The sequence below is a fragment of the Oryza glaberrima genome, chromosome 3, assembly GCF_000147395.1.
Source record: "Oryza glaberrima chromosome 3, OglaRS2, whole genome shotgun sequence".
Taxonomy (NCBI): domain Eukaryota; kingdom Viridiplantae; phylum Streptophyta; class Magnoliopsida; order Poales; family Poaceae; genus Oryza; species Oryza glaberrima.
The window spans coordinates 32544314-32565674 of NC_068328.1; the positions used below are offsets into that span (position 1 = coordinate 32544314).

General features: G+C 43.9%; 2 protein-coding genes across 2 annotated transcripts; both read right to left on the bottom strand.

Moving 5' to 3' along the window:
• Window positions 1-10417: 10417 nt before the first annotated feature.
• Window positions 10418-12877, bottom strand: LOC127768123 (indole-3-glycerol phosphate lyase, chloroplastic-like). Its single transcript, XM_052293654.1, has 5 exons — window positions 12192-12877; window positions 11413-11489; window positions 11224-11301; window positions 10987-11124; window positions 10418-10882 (listed from the first exon to the last, which is right to left on the bottom strand). Exons 1-5 carry the CDS (start codon window positions 12748-12750, stop codon window positions 10748-10750), a joined length of 987 nt encoding a protein of 328 aa, XP_052149614.1. The 5' UTR covers window positions 12751-12877; the 3' UTR covers window positions 10418-10747.
• Window positions 12878-18805: 5928 nt separating this feature from the next.
• Window positions 18806-20798, bottom strand: LOC127768122 (tryptophan synthase alpha chain-like). Its single transcript, XM_052293653.1, has 5 exons — window positions 20069-20798; window positions 19706-19782; window positions 19530-19607; window positions 19280-19417; window positions 18806-19181 (listed from the first exon to the last, which is right to left on the bottom strand). Exons 1-5 carry the CDS (start codon window positions 20646-20648, stop codon window positions 19047-19049), a joined length of 1008 nt encoding a protein of 335 aa, XP_052149613.1. The 5' UTR covers window positions 20649-20798; the 3' UTR covers window positions 18806-19046.
• Between the last annotated feature and the right edge of the window lie 563 nt (window positions 20799-21361).

Genomic DNA, 21361 nt, shown 5'->3' on the forward strand with positions numbered 1-21361 from the left:
TTGCTCTTCTGGCACTCGTAAACATTTCTTTAACTGAGACACATGGAAGACTGGGTGCACATTGGCGATATTTTCTGGTAATTGTAACTGATATGCAACTTCTCCCCGTCTAGCCGTGATTTGGAAAGGTCCCGCATACCTTGGCGCTAGTTTTCCTTTGACCTTAAACCTTTTCGTGCCTCTCATCGGAGAGACCTTCAGATATACATAATCTCCTTCCTTAAATTCTAGGTTTCTTCTTCGGGTGTCGGTGTAACTCTTCTGTCGTGATTGTGCCACTTTTAGACGGTCACGGATCAGGCGAACCTTTTCTTCGGCCTCTTTGATAATGTCAGGTCCAAATACCGCCCGTTCACCTGTCTCGGACCACATTAGCGGGGTACGACATCGTCGACCAAACAATGCCTCATTGGGTGACATCTTTAGGCTTGCTTGAAAGCTGTTGTTGTAGGAGAATTCGGCGTAGGGCAAACACCTCTCCCAGTCTCTGCTAAAATCCAATGCACAGGCTCTCAGCATGTCTTCCAAGACCTGGTTTGTCCTCTCCGTTTGACCATCCGTCTGTGGATGATAAGCCGTGCTAAAAGCAAGATAACTTCCTAGGGCTTCATGTACTTTCTCCCAAAAGTGCGAGGTAAACTGTGTGCCCCGATCATATATAATCCTTTTTGGCACACCATGAAGGCACACTATCCTGGTCATATATAATTCGGCGAGCTTAGCACTGTTATAGTTTGTCTTGACGGGAATGAATCTTGCCGTCTTCGTGAGTCGATCCACAATCACCCAGATGGAATCGTACCCTGTTGCGGTCTTGGGCAATCCAACAATAAAATCCATACCTATCTCATCCCATTTCCATTCGGGAATCCTGAGAGGTTGCAACAAACCTGCCGGTCTCTGGTGCTCAGCCTTCACCTTCTGACATACATCGCAGAGCGCTACATATTCGGCCACATCTCTCTTCATGTTGGGCCACCAGTAACCCTCCTTCAGGTCCTGGTACATTTTGGTACTTCCGGGGTGTAACGAATATGCCGACTCGTGAGCTTCCTTTAGGATTAATCCTCTCAGTCCACCCTGTTCGGGTACATAGATCCTCTTTTTGTACCATAGAACACCTTTCTCATCGGTCGAAAATTCCTTTGCACGTCCTGCAGCTAAGCGTTCCTTTACTTCTCGGATTTCCTCGATGTCCCTCTAGGCTTCTTCTATTTGGGTTCTCAAAAGAGGTTGAATGTCCAGGGTGTTTATTTGTCCACGAGGTACTATATGTAGGTTCAGCTGGGCTATTTCCTCCCTAAGCTCAGGGACCATCCCTTCCATTCTCAGATGATTGCAATGGCTCTTACGACTCAGAGCGTCGGCCACAACGTTTGCTTTGCCTAGGTGATAGTGAACCTCTAGATCGTAGTCCTTGATTAATTCTAACCATCGCCTTTGCCTCAAGTTGAGATATGACTGGGTGAAGATATACTTCAGACTCTTGTGGTCAGTGTAGATATCGCAATGGTTTCCAATCAGATAATGTCTCCAAATCTTTAGCGCATGAACCACAGCTGCGAGTTCTAGGTCATGGGTAGGGTAGTTTTCCTCATGTGGTCGCAATTGTTGTGACGCATAGGCCACAACTTTTCCGTCCTGCATCAGTACTCCTCCTAGTCCTTGCCTTGACGCATCACAATATATAACAAAGTCTTTCCTGATGTCGGGAAGAACTAAAATAGGCGCCGAGGTCAGCTTTTCTTTGAGCTGCTCAAAGCTTTCTTGACACTGTTCTGACCACGCAAACTTCTTTTCCTTCTTGAGTAGTTGTGTCATTGGTCGGGCTATCTTAGAGAACCCCTCGATAAACCTTCGGTAGTATCCGGCCAAGCCTAGAAAACTCCGAATTTCGGTCACCGACTTGGGTACTTTCCATTCTGTAACGGCCTCTACTTTTGCAGGGTCCACTGCTACTCCACCGGCTGAGATTACGTGACCTAGAAAAGCAACTTCCTTCAACCAAAATTCGCACTTGCTGAATTTTGCGTATAATTTGTGTTTTCAGAGTTTCTGGAGCACCAATCGTAGGTGTTCCGCATGTTCTTCCTCATCTTTGAAGTAGATCAGAATGTCATCGATGAATACTACCACAAATTTGTCCAAGTAGTCCATGAACACTTTGTTCATAAGATTCATAAAGTATGCCGGGGCATTGGTTAGACCAAACGACATTACTATGAATTCATACAACCCATAGCGTGTTGAAAACGCGGTTTTGGGGATATCCTCGGTCCTAATCTTCAGTTGGTGGTATCCTGATCGAAGGTCTATCTTTGAAAACACCTTAGCTCCCTTAAGTTGATCGAAGAGATCATCAATCCTTGGTAGTGGGTACTTGTTCTTAATAGTTACTTCGTTCAGTGATCGATAGTCTACACACATTCTCATGCTACCGTCTTTCTTCTTAACGAATAACACTGGGGCTCCCCACGGTGACGAACTGGGGCGTACAAACCCTTTCTCTTGTAACTCTCGGATTTGCTTCTTAAGTTCCTCTAACTCGTTGACTGGCATCCGATAGGGTCTCTTGGATATGGGAGCAGTGCCAGGTATCAAGTCAATGATAAATTCTATGTCCCGATCGGGTGGCATTCCAGGTAGGTCTTCCGGAAACACATCAGGAAATCGTTGCACTACTAGCATCCCTTTCATGGGTAGCATGGTGAATATGCCTCCGGCACGTTCGGCCATTCTAGGATCTTGATCCATAGTTGTCCTCATATCTGATCCCCAGGGTGTGGTTAAGGTCACCTCTCTACGCCTACAGTCGATTACTCCTCTATTCTTTGTTAACCAATCCATGCCCAGTATGACATCCAGGGTCTGAGGTATTAAGACCATAAGATTGGAGGGAAACACCACGTCCCTAAGACGAATAGGCACGTCTATGCAAGCATGACTCACAGTTATCTCGCCCCCAGGTGAGTGCACTATCATAGGCTTTCTAAGTTCTACTAGGGTTAAGTTGTGCTTTTGACTAGCCTCCAGGGATACGAATGAATGCGATGCGCCAGAATCGAAGAGAACTTTAACTGGAGTGGAGTCGATAGAAAACGTACCCATCAGTACGCCCTGGTCTTCCTGTGCCTCTTCAGCTCGAACGTGGTTCACTTGCCCGTGGCCAAATCCGGTAGCGGTCCTGTTAGCCTGCGGAGTCCTGAATAGACCTTGCCCGGCAGCAGGGGTAGTAGTCCCACGAACAGCCATTGCATTAGCGCCAGTACGGACAGGAGTTTTGCGTGGATGAGGGTAGTTGTTGGCGTAGTGCCCATACTCCCCGCAGTTGAAGCAGTCCACATTCTTCTTGGCTCCAGGGGCAGCCAAGGTTGGTGTAGGGGTGCGGTTCTGAGTTGCAACCGGCCTGTTGAAGTTGCTAGGTGCAGCGGGACGGTTGGTCGCCACGACAGGGAGCTTCCATCCGGACGAAGTGGCTCCCTTGGATCGCTGAGGCACTGTCTAAAGTGGGCGACTCATAGCAAGCCTCCTCTTGCGGTTGTGTTCCACCGTCCTTTGGTCGTTCTCTAGCCTGATGATTTTGTTGATCAGGCTCTGGAAACTCTCGTGATCCTGCCTGATCATGGGTCCACGCAATTCATCATTCAACCCTTCTATGAACTTGTCGATCTTCTCTTCTTCATCCGCCAGGTCTCCAATTGCATAGCGGGCCAACTGAGTGAACTTGTTCAGATATTCTTGCACCGTTGTATTCCCTTGCCGCAGTCTTCTAAACTCGTTCTTCTTCATGCGCATCACTGCAGCAGGTACGAAGTTCTCGCGAAACGCTGCAGTGAACTCCTCCCAAGTTGGTTCTCCAGCATTGGCTTCCCGAGCTTCCTTGTAGGTATCCCACCAATCACCAGCGGGTCCTTCCAGTTGGTTTACTGCGAAGATTACTTTGTCAGCTTCGCGTACCCTGACAAGAGTTAGTTTCTTCTCTATGATGCGTAGCCAGTCTTCCGCTTCCATGGGCTCGTCTGCTGTAGCGAACGTGGGTGGCTTGGTTCTCATGAACTCTCCAAAGCTTGATCCTCCGCGGTTGCCTTGGTTGTTCGCGATAGCTTGCAGAAGTTGAGTTTGGGTGGCCATAATTCCGGCCAGAGTGGTTAGGTCGGGTGTCTGAGTTTCATCGTTGCTGGTTGATGCCCGACGTCGGCTTGCCATCTGGGTAGGTTGATTGATTGAGTAAGTATCCTAATTTCCTAACTGTCTTTTACGGCTTTGTCCCATTAGGGAAGATTGGTTGATGTGAACTTTGTTTTGCAAGCATGGTGGAATAAACTCATTTATAACACAACAACAATAGATTTCATAAATAACATCACAGAGTTTCACAAATAGTACATAAATCATGATGCAATCGACTGCATACATACGCAATCCAAATAAGGTTCATCCAAAAGATACATCGAACTAATCATCAATCTACTCGTCAATCTAGGTAGGGGGGTGCGTCTCGCATGCTATCCAAAAACCACCTGATACGAGATCGAAGCTGCAAGGAGTCCGTCAGTCTAGTCCTCCAGCCATCCGTAGGATCCTGGGGCAGGTAGAGGGTGGTCGCGGGCACGCGCAAACCTGAGTCCCCACGGCTCAGAAGTAGTGGCCTCTGGATCTTGCTTGGGCCTCTTGCCCGGAGGTCGTGTGCTCTTGCGAGCAGTGCTGAGGGTGCGAGGGCCTCCGAGGAAGGTGATGCGGGGAACAGGGGTCTCATCCTCTGAAGGATCAGTGATGTCTGGCTCGATCTCTGGCTCGGTGTCGGTCCCCTCTGTCTCAGAGTCGACCTGGATTGGAGTCTCCAAACTGGAACCCAGCTGCGGAGAAGGTGTAGGGATCAGTGGAGTGTGCACCATCTCCGGGACAGGTGGCTGTGTCGCTGTCGGGTCCACTAGGTAAGGTGCTGACTCGGTAGCTAGCATACTAGCCTCTCCCAGAAGAGCGTGGAATGCTGGTGGGTACGGCGGGGTGAGGAAGAAGTAGCGGTCACGGCCTACTGCTGTGGAAGTAGAAGCCCCTGTGGTGCTGATCGTGGCTGCTCGAAGCTGTTCCTCCAGCTGGCTGACGTGCTCCTGACTCTCTCTCAGCTGCTCCTCAAGAGTATCCATCATCCCGCGGCGATCGTTGTACTGGTCAGATAACTGCTGGAACTGGTCGCCGTGGACCTGGAGCTGTGCCTTCAGTGAGTCTATCTCACTGCCCCAAGCCAGGTGCTCCTCCTCCAGCTGAAGCTGCTGCGCTGTGAGGTCGGTCACCTCAGTCTCTAACTCTCCCATACGTCTCTGGTGGTCGTCAATCTCCAACAGAGCCTCCTCGTAGTAGTCATCTACCGCCTCAGCCCATCGTGACAACCGAGTCACCATTGGGTTGTAGCAGCAGGGCGTGTCCTGAACTGTGCAAACTGAGTTGCCCTCCTCCCGGAACGGGTGATGAGCAAACTCGGTACTCGCTAACTCAGCTCGGTGGATAGAGCTGAGTCGGAGGAAGGCCTCCCGGGCTGCATCCTGCATCGCGGTCTCTGGCAGGTCTCGGTAGTGATGTGTCTGAAAGCTGTAATCCAACTCAGAAGGGACTCGGGGGTGAACCTCGACCCGAGCCTCCCAAACTGAACCACACTGTCTCACTCGGTATGTCGGGAACCCAGAGTATCGCAGACGCCTCAACATCCGATGCAGCTCAATGACATACCCCTCTGACTGAGGTAAGCTCAACTCCCAGGTAGCGGGTGAATCCTGGACTGCCATCTAAGTTTAAGAAAAACCCAAAGTCAGTTGAAAATAAAAATTGGTTTTGTGAAGGAAATAGTTAAGAGTAAAGTGCGAAATTACGTAAAGTTTTGTAAACATAGCGTTTTTATTTTTGAAAGTATTACTAAGCGGGAATTTCTCCCTTGGCCAACTTAGGAAAGGGGTGGGGCGCCTTTTGGTCATTTCCTACAGTCGTATGGCTCTGATACCAGCTCTGTCGACCCCCGTTTTTATAACAGGAATCATTCGTGTAAACAGTACCATTTCCCTGGATCAAGTAGTCTGGTACACACAAGTTCATAGCTGAAATACCGAAAGCTCATACTCGAGAGTCTAGTGCTAATTATTACATCATAAGCCCGCAGGCATTGTCTTAAATCATCGGACCGAGCGGTCCGGAATACATCCAAAAGCAGAAATAGATGAGGCCGCGGAATTCAGGCAGCGGCATGCCATTGCCACAGGCAACGACCGTACTAGGACCTACTGAGCGCCATCGTCTTCGTCTCCCTCCTGGTAGTAGGCATAGGGATTCTCCAAAGCTTCATCTCCCGCTTCTGAGTAATTTTATATTTGCAAGGGTGAGTACCAACCGTACTCAGCAAGCCACCACAGCAACAATGCATATGAAAGGAGTATTTCAAGGAATGGCTATGGTTCTTTTGCGCAAAGCAAGTTTTGTAATTCTTTTCACAAGCCTGAGACCTAGCATAGACTGATCAAATTTTAGTACCAGTGTTCATATTAAACAATGACGGTTCTGTCCACCATCCATTGTGATCCCAAGGATAGCTTCCCGCCATTGAGTCGTCATGGTTTTCTGAGGACGTCCACCTTCCCGCCTCTCAGGAAGTGGCTCCATCAGTATAGAAATCATCATGCAATATCCCATCCCACACAAGTTAAGAATTTAGAGTCTAGCCAAGTGTAATACATGCCCCGGTGCTCAATAACCGCGAGCACGGCTATTCGAATAGATTTGGTTTACTCACACTGCAGTGGATGTACACTTTACCCGCACTCCGCGACTGCCCAACACATAAGCCTCGTCCCAACACATGAGACGCATCACGGCAAAGCTTTTTGATAACCTCGCATTGGCAGTACCCGCTCCATGAACTTTAGCCCTCATGCACTCTAGGCGTCATACGTTTCTAGCAGTGACAGGAGTTCTGGCGCTCCCGGGAAGGGAAAAACACACACATTCCTACGTTGCTTCTTGTCGTTGAACCCAGTCCATCATGATTGTTCTCTTATGGGTATCCTCATGTAGTATTGCCAAGCCAGCCTCTGACCATCCGGAACGGGCATCCGCCATCCACCTGGCCATCCGAACTAGGCATCCGCCAGCAGACTGCTTGCCGCATCACACACCTAAAAGAAGACCACTACGCATGGATACTGCCTCCGCTCAGCTATCTACTCCGCTAGGTCTATACCCATACGAGAAGTGCGGTTGTACGGGGGTCGTTTCATGCTTAACTTCATGGCTCGGTCCTTAATTGACCAGGGACGGCACTAGCCTTTTTCCGGATACCACTCAAATCCTCCATCCGCCCCAGTCGAAAACATTTGTTTAGTTTCATTTTCCTTTCACAAATCATGTCATCAATATCATGGCAATGTGGCGCTCATGTCTCCACATGCCGTATCTCAATTACCTTCCCAAAGGTAATTGCCCAAGCATATAGCATTTGATAAATATGAGTATGCATAAATCTAGAGTAGCATTTCTAAGCATTTGTTATAGTTGACTAGGGACTCATATGTAAACATGGTTACGAAGGCATAAGGGGTAAACAATAATCAAGGCATGGCATAATCACAAGTAGGATGTTCATCATTGCATGCAATTTATTTGTAAACAAAATAATTTCGCAATTGGGATCAACATGTTCAAAGAATAGTGATGACTTGCCTTGCTCAAGGTCTTGCGGGTCTTGGTCCTCGCTTGGATCCGCAACTCCCTCGGGCTCTACAAGTACGTGCGAAGAATCGATTTTGAATTCGGTTAGAATTCAAGTAAAATCCAAATAAATCCAAATGGGAGTCGAGTGCGAAGGTCAATTCATTTATATTAACTTTACTATTTGCGAACTAAGGCAAACCTAATTTCGATTTTAAATATTCTAAACTATTTTGCGGGTGTAAATGTTTGGTTAGCATAAGTTTTTGATTGAATCTACCCGAGTATTATATTCATATCTTAGGTTATAAATTTCTATTGCGAGCTAAACATCGGACGGAATCCTAAAATTATCTTATAATATTATACGATTTAATTTAGTTTATGACTAAATGATTAAATATAATATACGTCTAAAATTCCTAGTGATTAAATCCGAATTTCTATCGTGAATCGATTCCTTATAGAGATTACCCAAATATAATTTATAATAGCCTATAAGAATTCATCTAATTAGTTATATCTAAATTACTACCGCGAATTGATTATTTGTAGAGATCATTAAAAACAATCTACAATAATCTATATAATTCACCTAATTGTTTAGTTTTTAAATACATTTATGATTATAGCATTATTTTGCAATTACTATATTTTCGTTAATCCTATACTTAAACTCTAATATTTTTAAGTGTCCTAAATTTCCCCTAACTTTTCCTTTCTTTTTTCTCTTTATCTTTTCTTTTCTTTTCTCTTCTCTCTCTCTCTCTTTTCTTTTCCTTTCTTCTCTCTCTCTTTTCTTTTCTTTTCTTCTTCTCTCTCTCTTTTCTTTTCTTTTCTTCTCTCTCTCTTTTCTTTTCTTTTCTTCTTCTCTCTCCCGGCTCCTCCCTTCCTCCTCTCTCGGCTCTTGCTCCACCGGCGACGGTAATGGACGCGAGGGGGGGGGCGGCTTACCGACGGCGGCGCTGGCGACGGCGGCGACGGCGACAATGGCGACGGCGGCGACGGCGACGATGGCGACGGCGGCGCAAAGCGCGGCGCGGCGCGGCGGTTTTGTGGCGGCGGCGCGGCGGCTCTAAGGTGGCGGCGCGGCGGTCACGACGACGGCGGCGCGTGGGGAGAGGGAAGGGGAGGAGAGATGGGGTGGCCGGGGTGGAGAAGAGGAGAGGGGAGGGGGCGGCCGGTTTTATAGGGCGCGGGGAGGGGAAGAGAGAAGGGAAGAGGGGCGGGGGGGCGAGCGGCGTGAGGCGCGGCAGCGGCGCGACGCAGCAGCGGCGGAGGCGACGGGCGACAGCGATGGGACGGCGCGCGGCGCGAGACGGTGATGCGACGCGCGATGGCGACAGCGCGGCAGCGGCGACGCGACGGCCGAGCGGCGATGGCGTGCGGCGACGAGACGGGCGCGCGGCGCGGCGACGCGACGGGCGACGGCGATGGCGACGGCGCGGCGACGTTGGCGCGGCGCGGCAGGGGCGGCACGGGGCTCGGGGGCGCGGCGCGGCAGGGGCGGCACGGGGCTCGAGGCGGCGCGCGGCGCGAGGCGGCGACGCGACGGCGATGGAACGCGCGGGCGCGGGGCGCGAGGCCGACGGCGACGCGACGGCGACGATGGCGACGGCGGCGCGGCGGGCGGGCGGCGCGCGTGCGAGCGGCGCGTGCGGCAGGGGAGGGGTTAGGGCTAGGGACGCGATCGAACACCTTCGCCATAATGAACAGTGCATTTTCTTATTTATTCCACTTTTAGTTTATTTCCCCTATAAATTTGATCTTATAATTTCTAATCTTTGCATTCATGAATTTTACTCAACATTTGTGTTATTCCAACTAATGGATTCACTTAAAATTAATATTACCCATTTTTATTTTTATATAATTTATTTGAATTTTTAATTAGGTTATTTGAAATTTTAATTAGGGTTAATCCTTATTCCATCGTACTAAAATTTAATTATTGCTACCGTGGTCGCGACAACATTTCGTTTACTTCCAATCTCACCTCATCCTTATTTTAAGTTATATTCTAGTCATTTATTTTGCTTACTTAATTTTGGGTTTTATTCCTAATCAATGTTCTTTATTTGCGATCTATGAACTCCGAAATCCGAATCCGATAAAATAGTCGAACAAAATCGGCATGATGCAATTTATTTAAAAAGTTTTTGAAAATCCGTATTTTTAGTGTTTTGATTTCATCGGTCGAATTTTCAGGGTGTTACAACACAGCAAACATATACGAGCACACATAACTAGATACCCAACACCATACTCACACATCCACAAATGCATCCCCTACATATGATTTAAAAGATGGAAACCAGTGGTACTGGTACATAACTGATCTCATTAATTTCCTCTTGAAAGCCTAACTATATGCGTGTAATATTTGTAGGAATCAGGAATTGAATCCTGGTTGATTTTATCTCTAATCTTTTAGCTTTTTTTTACACGGAATTGGGGTGGGAAGAGGAGGATGATAACTGTGCTTTTAAGATAAATAGAGATTTCTGAGATTGGGTTCTCTCTTTCTATTAGCGCTTTTTTTTACGTGGGATTGGGCTGAGAAGAGGAGGGACTACTATGCTTTTAAGATAGTAGATATATGTAGGATATAACTTAGGGCATTTACAATGTCATGTTATGACGAGTGACCTCGTATCTCCACGTCGAGATGAGCCACCAGCCCAACTCGGGGTATATGTGCTATACATGTATTGTCTTGTGTATATGGTTTGTTTTTAATTAAGGAGTTTGTTTCGCGCCATTTTTGATGGTTAGCACGAATATATGCACACAAATTGCAGCAATTATTTTCTTAACAACGGAAGAATTAACATCCAACCTCTACACAGACGAGGTGTTTTACAGTCCCCAAGGATCTGGATGCCTATACATCACTTATTATCCATAACACTTTCTAGTGCTAATTTGCGGTACAGTTACTCAACTATGAGACTATGAGAAAGGCAGCTTCAGCTTCCCTTTTATGCATGTAGCTAGTCATCACCAAGAGATTAATTCTCTCGTGCCATTATTTAGCAACTTGTTTTTATATCTTCTATGGCAGTGCATTCTTCAGGCTCCTAGCATACTTCTCCAGCCTTTTCAGCCCCTGTTTGGGAGAAGCTGCTTCACCCAGCTGCCTCACCATTGCACTGCCAATGATCACTCCATCTGCACCCCACTCTGCTATCTGTGTCCATTTCACAATTGACAATAATGTTTTAGAATTTGCAATAGTATTTGATAAGGAAGCTTACCAAATACATTTGTGATAAAAATTGATAATTCAATCACCTGTCTAACATGATCAGGGGTTGATATGCCATAGCCAACACACACAGCTTTGTCAGTGACCTGCTTGATCTCCTGAAGGAGATGCTCAACACGCGGGTTCACGTCTTGGCGAGATCCTGTAACTCCATTGACACTAACCTGCATGACACGTTTTACAGCAAGCAATTGTGTCAGAAGCTAAACTTCTATTAAGTAATTAATCAGGATTTCTGAAGATTTGCTAGTGTGCTTATATACCAGATAAACAAATCCTCCTGAGGCGGCTGTGATTGCCTTCATCCTGTCTGGTGGTGTAGTTGGTGTAGTAAGCAGCACCTGCAGCCATTTTAATCCACAAAACATAATCCATAATTTGTTGTTAACTGACCAGATTAATTTACTAATGGTTATATATGTTGATGAGATCAACATAGATACTATACGTACCAGCTCTAGGTTGTTCTTGATAACTTCACTCCTGAAAGAGCATGCCTCTAGGTAAGGAAGATCAGGTACTATAAGACCTGGAACACATGTGCGCAAATTATTAGTAACACAACAAAAAAAAAAGAATGCGTTTAGAATTCCGATTAGCACGCATTAATGTTGCCTGAATACTAAAACTCTAAAAGCAGAAACGTGCATAATTACGTAATGGTACTTGTAGCTTGTCCACATCAATGATTTCGAATGATCACTCATCGGAGAGCACATCACAACCTCAGACACAGATTTTTTTTTTGTTTTGAAGAATCTAGCTTGGCTTGAAGAATCTATGGCTAGCTTTATGTAAGTATAGGACAGTGATTGGTGTTTTGCATCGATCCAGAAACGGCCAAACATGTGCTGTACCTCAGCTATGCACGTGAAAAACAAATGAAAACGACTCAAGACCATCTGATTTGACTGAAGATTAACATTCAAGATAAGGTGTACGACAACATCGGTTCAGAAAACACAAAATGATTATGTGCAGACAAATCAGAAATGTACTGTATACACTATACAGTTCAGATGCCTGTACAGTTACTGTACGTAACTGTTTATTAGTACTAGTATTAGATACTAGCATCACTGATATATACTCCTTATCAGTTCATGACAGTGCCATCGTTCCATCATACACCCTCCATCCAAAAAAAAGCCAGAATAATAGGATGTGTAATCGAGGATAGAAAGATTAATGTATAAGTGCAAAACAGAGAGTAATTAATTATATTAATTACCTTGCACGCCGGCTTGTTTGGCTGCGGCGGTGAAGTTGGCCGGACCTCGCCGGACGATGGGGCCGAGGTAGGAGAAGAGCACCACCGGGCATGACAGCTCCGGCGTCACCTCCGCGAGCATCGACATGATCCCGTCCATCGTGGCGCCGGCGGCGAGCGCCCGCGCGGCGGAGGCCTGGATGACGGGGCCGTCGTTGTAGGGGTCGGAGAAGGGCACGCCGACCTCGATGACGTCGGCGCCGCACGCATCGAGCAGCCGCAGCGCCTCCGCCGTCGTCCCCATGTCCGGGTCGCCGGCGGTGATGTACGGGATGAACGCCGTCTTCCCCTTCTCCATCAGCCTCGACATGGTCCGCGACACCGACGACAGCCCGCGCTCCGTCGCCGGCGCCGCGGGCGCCCGATCGATATCGAGCCTAAGCGACGCCGCTGCCGAAGCCGCCGCCGCGGTGAGCTTCCTGAACGCGACCCTCCCCGGCGCCGCGCCGAGCTTAGCTGGCGCCGAGGAAGAAGAAGAAGAAGAAGCAGCCGGCGACGACGCCTTCACCGTGAAAGCCATGAGAGTGTAGTGGCGGCGACGCGCGTGCGTGTGAGTGACTTGGAACGGTGTGACCGCGGCGTGGCGTGGCGCGCGCGATGTACGTGCGTGCGTGTGTGCTTTTGGATGGATGGGATGTATCGGCTCTCGGCGCGGCGGAGTTTATATATAGATCGCGGCGGGCGATGGCGATAATTAGCTCGGGTTAATTTGGAAAGGAAAAGTCTATACGTACTAATTTTTTTTCACTAAATTTTTACTAATACTGACATGTCATACTATGAGTCTATCTAGATTTTTTATAACTTCCATCTGCTTAAATCAAACGGTTGAGATGATTATTAGTATAAATTTAATAAGAAAAAATTAGTACGTGTAGCAGTGCTCATTTGGAAATTGCAAGTGTCTCTCCACTCGGTGTAACCGCGCCGTGAAAATCGTGTTAACCAGCGCGCTGTGTGGTCCGTGGCCACACCGTTCTCTCGCTGATGGAGGTGATGGTCAACAGACCAGCCACTTCAGTGTACTACTTGTACAGGAACCAATCGCTCACGTACGCAGGAAACTATTTTAAACTCTCGAGAAAATAATTTTTATATCATTTAAATGGTTGTAATTTTTTTATAAATTAATATAAGATAAATCACTCTATCAAATTTAACTTCTACAAATTACAACGAAAAAAATAAATTTGATTGTGAATGCACGTTAACTAGCAATAGTTTAATTTGCTTTTTATTATAACTTGTAGAAGTTAAATTTTAACTGGTCATAGACATATTAATATATCTTTTTGAATTTTTCATAACTATTTAAATAACATGTAGATAATGAGGGGATGTCATCTCGAGACTTAAGAATCCACTCCCTATATATCCTCCAACTTACTTTCTTCCAATTTATCTCACTGACATATAGATCTGTTATTCAACTGATCCACATATAAATATCTCAAAGTCAAAGAAAAAAAAAGGTTAGAGGATCATCTTCCGAACCGACCAACACTCCAACCGTACTGTGGTGTTTCATGTTGCTACATCGATGTATTTCTGGATGAATGGACCACCGGCTGCATGAACATGACACAAGTACTACTAGGTATACTTAACGTTGTACGTACCACTTTATCTGTATCATAATACATTTATTTCCAACTTCTCCCATTTATTCTAGGTAAAGTTTATTGTAAGTAATCATTATGTCAGAGTTTATGAAAATAATAAATAACTATATATATTGGAAGGAGAAAATTACGAGATAAAATATGTGTATATTCTTTATTTTATTGGTATGTGTGTGATGAATTAAAAATAAATTTGTTTTGGAACGAATGGACCAATATTACTAATTCGTAGCATGATTATTATTTAAGAGATAATCTATTCGATATCACCGAGTTTATTCAAGTTCAACGATTTACCATTGACATTGTTTCTATCTATAATATACCGGTGAATTTATCAATTGTTCTACAATATGTTATTGGGCTCGGCCTTCTTTTTAAAAATACCCAAAATATCCTTCGAGACATACAAGATTAACAATTGATTTATATTATCAGAAGTTTCAAAAAATTATGAAAATTTTTATGTGGCCTCCTTACATAACATGGAAGTTTGTATACAAGTTCTAAGTTTTTTCGATATATTTAGTTTTTAGGAAAAAAAATTTTATGTGGTATATGAGAGAATTTTCTTATACAAGAGAGAATATCACAAAAATATCTTATGTAGTGTATGAAAGATGATTTATATAAAAACAAAAATTAAAAGGTATTTTATATAGCATATAACAATTAATTTATCTTATTAGAAGTTTTCATATTTTTTTAAACTTCTAATGAGATAAATTAATTGTTAGCTTTGTATGTCCATAAGGGTATTTTGGGTATTTTTGAAAAGAATGCTCAATCCAATAACGTATTGTAGAATAATTAATAAAGCCGTCGGTATATTATAGAAGGCGACGATATCGATGGCAAATCGTTGAACTCAAACGTAAAATAGATTTTCTCATTAAGGCCCCGTTTGAATCTAATGAAAAGGATGGATAAAATTTTGAATTAAAGTGGCACGTTTTTTAAACTACTAAACGGTGTGTTTCGTGCAAAAACTTTCTATATGAAAGTTGTTCTAAAATATTAGATTAATTTATTTTTTAAGTTTGTAATAATTAAAACTTAATTAATCATACGTTATTACCACCTCGTTTTGCATGAAACACTTAATCTTCATCTTTAGGAGATTCAAACACCACCTAACTAATCCGAACAAAAGATGCGTTTGGGAGCTCTGCTGTTTATCCAAACACTCTGACGTACTCCCTCCGTCTCGAAAAAACGAATCAGTATTGGATATGACATATTCTAATACAATGAATCTGGACGGAGGTATGTCCAGATTATGTCAAGATTCTAGTACTATGATGTGTCACATCCAGTACTATGTTCTTTTTTTTAGGGACGGAGGGAGTAAACAGATAGTTCTTGTTTAGTTAGGGAGAATTTTAAAGTTTGGTTGTCACATCGGATATTCAGACACACATTTAAAGTATTAAACGTAGTCTAATAAGATTCCGCCAGGAAACTGCGAGCATAATTTATTAAACCTAATTAATCTGGTATTAGTAAATGTTTACTGTAGCATCACATTGTCAAATCATGGCGGAATTAGGCTTAAAAGATTCGTCTCGTAATTTACATACAAATTGTATAATTGGTTTCTTCTTTTGTTCATATTTAATACTTTATGTATGTATCTAAATATTCGATGTGATGAGTGAAAAGATTTTATTTTGGGACCTAAACAAGACCTATAGTACTAACAGCACATCAGCTAAAGCTAGTGACGGGCTATTGCCTACTCCCACCGTCCCAAAAAAGAAAAACCGCGGGTTTGCGTGCCAATGTTTGACTGTCCGTCTTATATGAAATTTTTTTATAATTAGTATTTTCATTGTTGTTAGATGATAAAATATGATGAATAATTTATGCGTGACTTATCTTTTTAATTTTTTTCATAATTTTTTTTAAATAAGACGGACGTCAAACATTAGACACGGAAACCAGCGTTTGTTTGTTTTTGTTTTTTTTTTTTAACGGAGGGAGTATTCGAGATGGTTATCCTCACCGGGGGTCTAATCGAGATGCATGGTCACTCACTCACTCACTCACGTGCAGCGGTGCCGGAAGTGGGGAACAAGACGGATCAGGAGGAGGAGGCTGCGCAGCCGGGCGCGGCAGCAGACGACGCCGTGCAGTCTCGGTTTCCTCCATCGTCGGCGCGATCTAGAAGGATTCTTCATCTCTCGTAACGATTCTTTTGGCAGCTTATACGGCTGCCCCACACAAGTGATGTGGTAATAGAATTGTGCCTAGGAAGTACGCCCTATTCGCTAGGGTTTAAATTCTGATTTTTTTAATAGAAAATGCGTATAAAATCATAATGTTATTAATCATATTAGGAATGTATCGCTCGTTTTTATCTTTTCAGAGTATGTGTTTGGAAACATATTCATGAGTATGGGTATATATAATGTTGTATGTGTAGTGATGTGTGTACGTATGAATCTGTTGTGCAGTTAAACACAATTTCGGCAGATTGAAGAGACTTTGAACGGCTAGTCTGCCGCAGCCGCTGCGGCTTACGGCAAAAGTGGCCGCCGAACAAGGCCAATCGTTGGAAAAAGATGAGAACCAAACAAGAATATTCAGAAAATATACTCACTTATATGGCCGTGCACAGGTTCACACTCTCACACAGCTCACTGCCGTTTGACATGTACTTATAACTTATGAGGCTGCGTTCTTCGTACGTTTTGGTATGGATGTTTAGCGGCGCGCGAAAGGAAACAGCCATTAGCAAATTATTATTATGTTAGTTAAGTATTAATTATTTTAAAAAATAAAAACTATACATTTGAATTTTTAAAACTTTCTATATAAAAATATTTTAAAAAATATCATTTAACGGTTTGAGAAACATTCTCACGGTAAATGAGAGATTAGCCATTTGTAGTCGTAGTAGAAACGAGCGCAACCTTTATAACTTTTTTAGAACGTAAGATTATCAAAACAAGGAAATAGGAAAAACGTGTAGAATATCATCACACGTTAAATCCCAAGGAATAAAAAAAATTAGAAAAATTACAAAGGGAACCGTTTATACAGAGAACAGAAAAAAAATACAGGATTTAGAAGAAAGAAGTGAACACTAAGGAAAAATTCTAAGAGCTTGGAGCTCATGCTACTAATCATCCCAAATTCCCATGAAACATGCTATTTTATAGGAATTTCAAGAAAAAATTAGAGATCCTAATCCTTTGTTCTAAAGAGCTTCGTAGGAATATTTCATATAGGGCCTGTTCGGCTGCCAGGGCTGCCGCAGCCGGCACGAATAGTGCCGCACTAACTATGCGCAGCCGCAGTCGCAACCGTCACCGTCGGCCTTCCGAACATGCCCATATTTTCAAATCCTTTAATTTTTTTTTAATTTTCTTTGTTTCAAAGAAGCCCCGACTCGTATCATGACTTTTTCCAGGAAACCTACAATGCAACAAATGTTCTGCTCCTGCTATTGCATATGCACAAGCACTAGGTGTATAGAAAAAAAAATGCTGTAGCGGTTTGTGGTGCCAAATATCTTTAGATGCGTCGAACAGGGATTCATTGCTATTGCCATGAAAACTAGTACAGTACAACCCAACAATCTACGGAGTAGCAACCATCCCTAAACAGAACAATCTAGCAACAAGGTTGGTTCTGCTCTCTGCATACAGCCATACACTTGACAGGGACAGTGACAAAGACCAGTATTAATAATTATATATCTTCTAGAAGCATGCATGTAGTATACACGTTACAATACACGTATGATGTATCTCTGAAGACTGGATCAATATATCTTGAAATTATTATGGTAACCATGAATATTTCGTTTTCGACGGATATGTTGTCTGCTTAGATGCGTTTGCCTGAGCAACAAATCATAACAAAAGGGAAGGCGTGTATGCTTTTTCGCTGCTTACTGCTTAAGGGTATTTTGATTTTTGTTTGCATGATGAGTGATGACAGAGTGTATTACATCTCCATAATGACGTGTACCATGTACATAACCAAAAACTCCAAATTTTATTTGTTGGAAGGGGCAAATAATACTAATCTTTCAAAATTTATAAAATTACAGTAAATATAGTGTTATTTTACCTAGTTTGAGGGAGGTCAGCCTATGATCACCGTTGTTAAACTCTTGCTACCAATCACGGAGCAGGTGGCTCAGTCAGATTTGTTAAAATCTCAGGGAGGCGTGGCTCGCCGCCACATGGAGAGAGCGAGAGAGGGAGAGGAGAGGATTGAGGCAAAATGGCAAATTAAGGAGCTGACAGGGCTAGGTTTGGGTGGATGGGGAATATGTGTAAAAATTACATTCACAGTACATAAATTTAGTGTGTGGGTGTAATTTAGTGAAAAAAAACTTAAGAAGTAAGTATGCTAGTGCAACAACTTGGTATGCCGGTGTAATTTAGTGCATGAACTTAATAAGTGAGCATACGGAAGAAGTGGTTGCATTTTGGTATAATAATTTAAGAAGCGCAGCAACATCTTAATTATTTTGAGTATTTTTTAACACACATTCAGCTTTTAAATACTTGCACAGATTTATATGAGAATACTTAAATTTTGTAATTCTAGTAATTAGAAGTCAATTAAATTTTACAATATAGAAATGCTTGTATTTCGGTTGAGATTTGAGAATGTGACATAAATTGTTGGTGCAAATTGGATGAGTAGTGTAATTCTTATACATTAAATTCAATACTAATTATAAGTTAATATTCGCCGGATTGCTATGTGTTGGAATATTAACTTTGTGAAAAAAAAAACTCATCTACCATCCGTTAACCAAAACAACACATTCTTTTTTTTTCGAGGAAAACAACACATACTTAGCTATACTAAAATACTAAATTGTTAAGTTCTTGTTTAGAATGCACCCACTTTTTAAGTTATTTTATTTGGATGTTCAATTTAAGTTATAGTACTAGATAGATTGTAGCCACCTAACAAATTATTGTACCGTCAACATAATTTACTTTTATTTCATTCATACAATAGAAGAATTAACATATAACCTCTGCAACGACGAGGTATTTTGCATTCCCTAAGGATGCCTACACATTATGACTTATAACAGGTTCTATTGCTACTATCTGTGTCCATTTACTCAGCTACTATAAGAAAGGCAGATTCAGCTTCTCTATCTGAATGTAGTGATCACCGAGAGATTAAACTTTTTAGCAGCTGGTTTCTATAATAACTTCTATGGTAGTGCATCCTTGAGGCTCCTAGCATACTTCTCCAGCCTTTTGAGCCCTTGTTTGGGAGAAGCTGCTTCACCCAACTGCCTCACCATTGCGCTGCCTATGATCACTCCATCTGCACCCCAATCTGCTATCTGCGTCCATTTTACAATTACAATTTTTCAGAATTTGCAATAATTGACAAGGAAACTTAGATGGTACAAAAATATACTGTATGTATGACAAGAATCACCTGTCTAACATGATCAGGGGTTGATATGCCAAAGCCAACACACACAGCTTTGTCAGTGACCTGCTTAATCTCCTGAAGGAGATGCTCAACACGCGGATTTACGTTTTGGCGAGATCCTGTAACCCCATTGACACTAACCTGCATGATACGTTTTACAGCAAGCAATTTGTTATTATTTGGTCTTTTTCAGAAAGCTAATTAAACTTATAACAATTAATCAGGGTTTCTGAAGATTTGCTAGTGTACTTACCAGGTAAACAAATCCTCCTGAAGCCGCTGTGATTGCCTTCATCTTGTCTGCCGGTGTAGCTGGTGTAGTAAGCAGCACCTGCAGCCATTAATTCACTCACAGATTCAATTTATTGGTAATTAAATAGATTAATGCACTGATGATTATATATTAATGAGATCTGCATAGATATATACCAGCTCTAGGTTGTTCTTCGTGGCTTCACTCCTGAAAGTGCATGTCTCTACGTAAGGAAGATCAGGTACTATAAGACCTGGAACACACATGTGTAACAACTGCAAATTAGCAAACTACTACAACAAGTTACAACGACAAAAAAGAATGCGTTTAGATTCAGACTACCATGCACAAAATGTTAATTGTTAGGTATGTATTATTTCCTCCGTTTCGGGTTATAAGACTTTAGAGCATGCCTATATTCATATAGATGTTAATGAGTCTAGGCACATATATGTCTAGATTTATTAACATATAAATGAATGTGGACAATGCTAGAAAGTCTTGTAAACTTGAAAAAGGTAGTAATTAGTATTATATACCTTGTACGCCGGCTTCTTTTGCTGCGGCGGTGAAGTTGGCCGGACCTCGCCGGACGATGGGGCCGATGTAGGAGAAGAGCACCACCGGGCAGGAAAGCTCCGGCGTCACCTCCTTGAGCATCGACATGACCCCGTCCAGCGTGGCGCCGGCGGCGAGCGCCCGCGCGTCGGAGGCCTGGATGACGGGGCCGTCGGTGTAGGGGTCGGAGAAGGGCACGCCGAGCTCGATGACGTCGGCGCCGCAGGCGTCGAGCACCCGCAGCGCCTCCGCCGTCGTCCCCATGTCCGGGTCGCCGGCGGTGATGTACGGGATGAACGCCGTCTTCCCCTTCTCCCTTAGCCTCGACATGGTCCGCGACACCGACGACGACATCCCGCGCTCGCCGCCGGCCGGCGGCGCCGGCGCCCGATCGAGCGTCAGCGACGCCGCCGGGAGCTTCCGCGCCGCGAGCCTCCCCGGCGCCGGCGCCGCGCCGCCGTGCCACGCACCCGGGAGGCGCGTCGTAGCTGGCGCCGAGGAAGACGAAGAAGCCGGCGACGGCGACGGCGACGGCGACGGCGCCTTCACCGTGAAAGCCATGCACGTCGCGGTGTGTGGCGGCTACGTACGCGGGGCGTGCGGTGGAACGTAACCGCGGCGTGGCGTGCGCGCGCGCGGTGTACGTACGACGTACGCCTACTGGTTCGATCGATCGGGTCGCGGTGGGTGCGGTGGTGAACTGATGGGTGTTCGCCTCTCGGCGTGTGCGGAGTTTATATAGGAGTAGATCGCAGCGGCGGCGAGCGGAGCATGGCGTGAGGTGGTACTTGGACCTAGGAACGAAGAGACGAGCCGCCAGACTGTCCACGCAAGCATGCTAGGCAGCCCATGCATTTTCTCTCCTTTTTTCCTCTTACTTTTCTATTGCATGCATACAAGATGAATCCATGACCCATTTACTTTTAAGTTTGTGGTTTACAAATACTACTTCACTTTCTACTTGAATACACCGTACTCTCTATTTTATCCATTTAGGGTTTAGAGGCATATAGTAAGTTTATAGATTTTTTACATTTTTTTATTTTTAAAATTCATTCATACATTTCTTTAAAAATTCATGTCAAAAGTTTATATGTGTAAAGTTTACATATATAAAGTTACCATGTATAAAGTTACTATGTACTATCTGCGTATAACTTTCCATGTCGAAAGTTGCAACATACAAAGTTAGTATATATAAAATTTATATAGATAAAATTACTATGTATAAATTAGTAGTACATGTATCAAGCTATAAATTAGCAGTATACGTA

What these genes read in the sequence shown, in the direction of transcription:
- LOC127768123 (XM_052293654.1), bottom strand. Translation starts at nt 12,750, where the DNA reads ATGGCTTTCACGGTGAAGGCGTCGTCGCCGGCTGCTTCTTCTTCTTCT. An exon ending in CAAACAAGCCGGCGTGCAAG is followed by an intron (nt 11,490 to 12,191) that starts GTAATTAATATA and finishes CATGTGTTCCAG; the next exon opens with GTCTTATAGTACCTGATCTT. An exon ending in CAGGAGGATTTGTTTATCTG is followed by an intron (nt 11,125 to 11,223) that starts GTATATAAGCAC and finishes CGTGTCATGCAG; the next exon opens with GTTAGTGTCAATGGAGTTAC.
- LOC127768122 (XM_052293653.1), bottom strand. Translation starts at nt 20,648, where the DNA reads ATGGCTTTCACGGTGAAGGCGCCGTCGCCGTCGCCGTCGCCGTCGCCG. An exon ending in AAAAGAAGCCGGCGTACAAG is followed by an intron (nt 19,783 to 20,068) that starts GTATATAATACT and finishes TGTGTGTTCCAG; the next exon opens with GTCTTATAGTACCTGATCTT. An exon ending in CGAAGAACAACCTAGAGCTG is followed by an intron (nt 19,608 to 19,705) that starts GTATATATCTAT and finishes TAATGGCTGCAG; the next exon opens with GTGCTGCTTACTACACCAGC.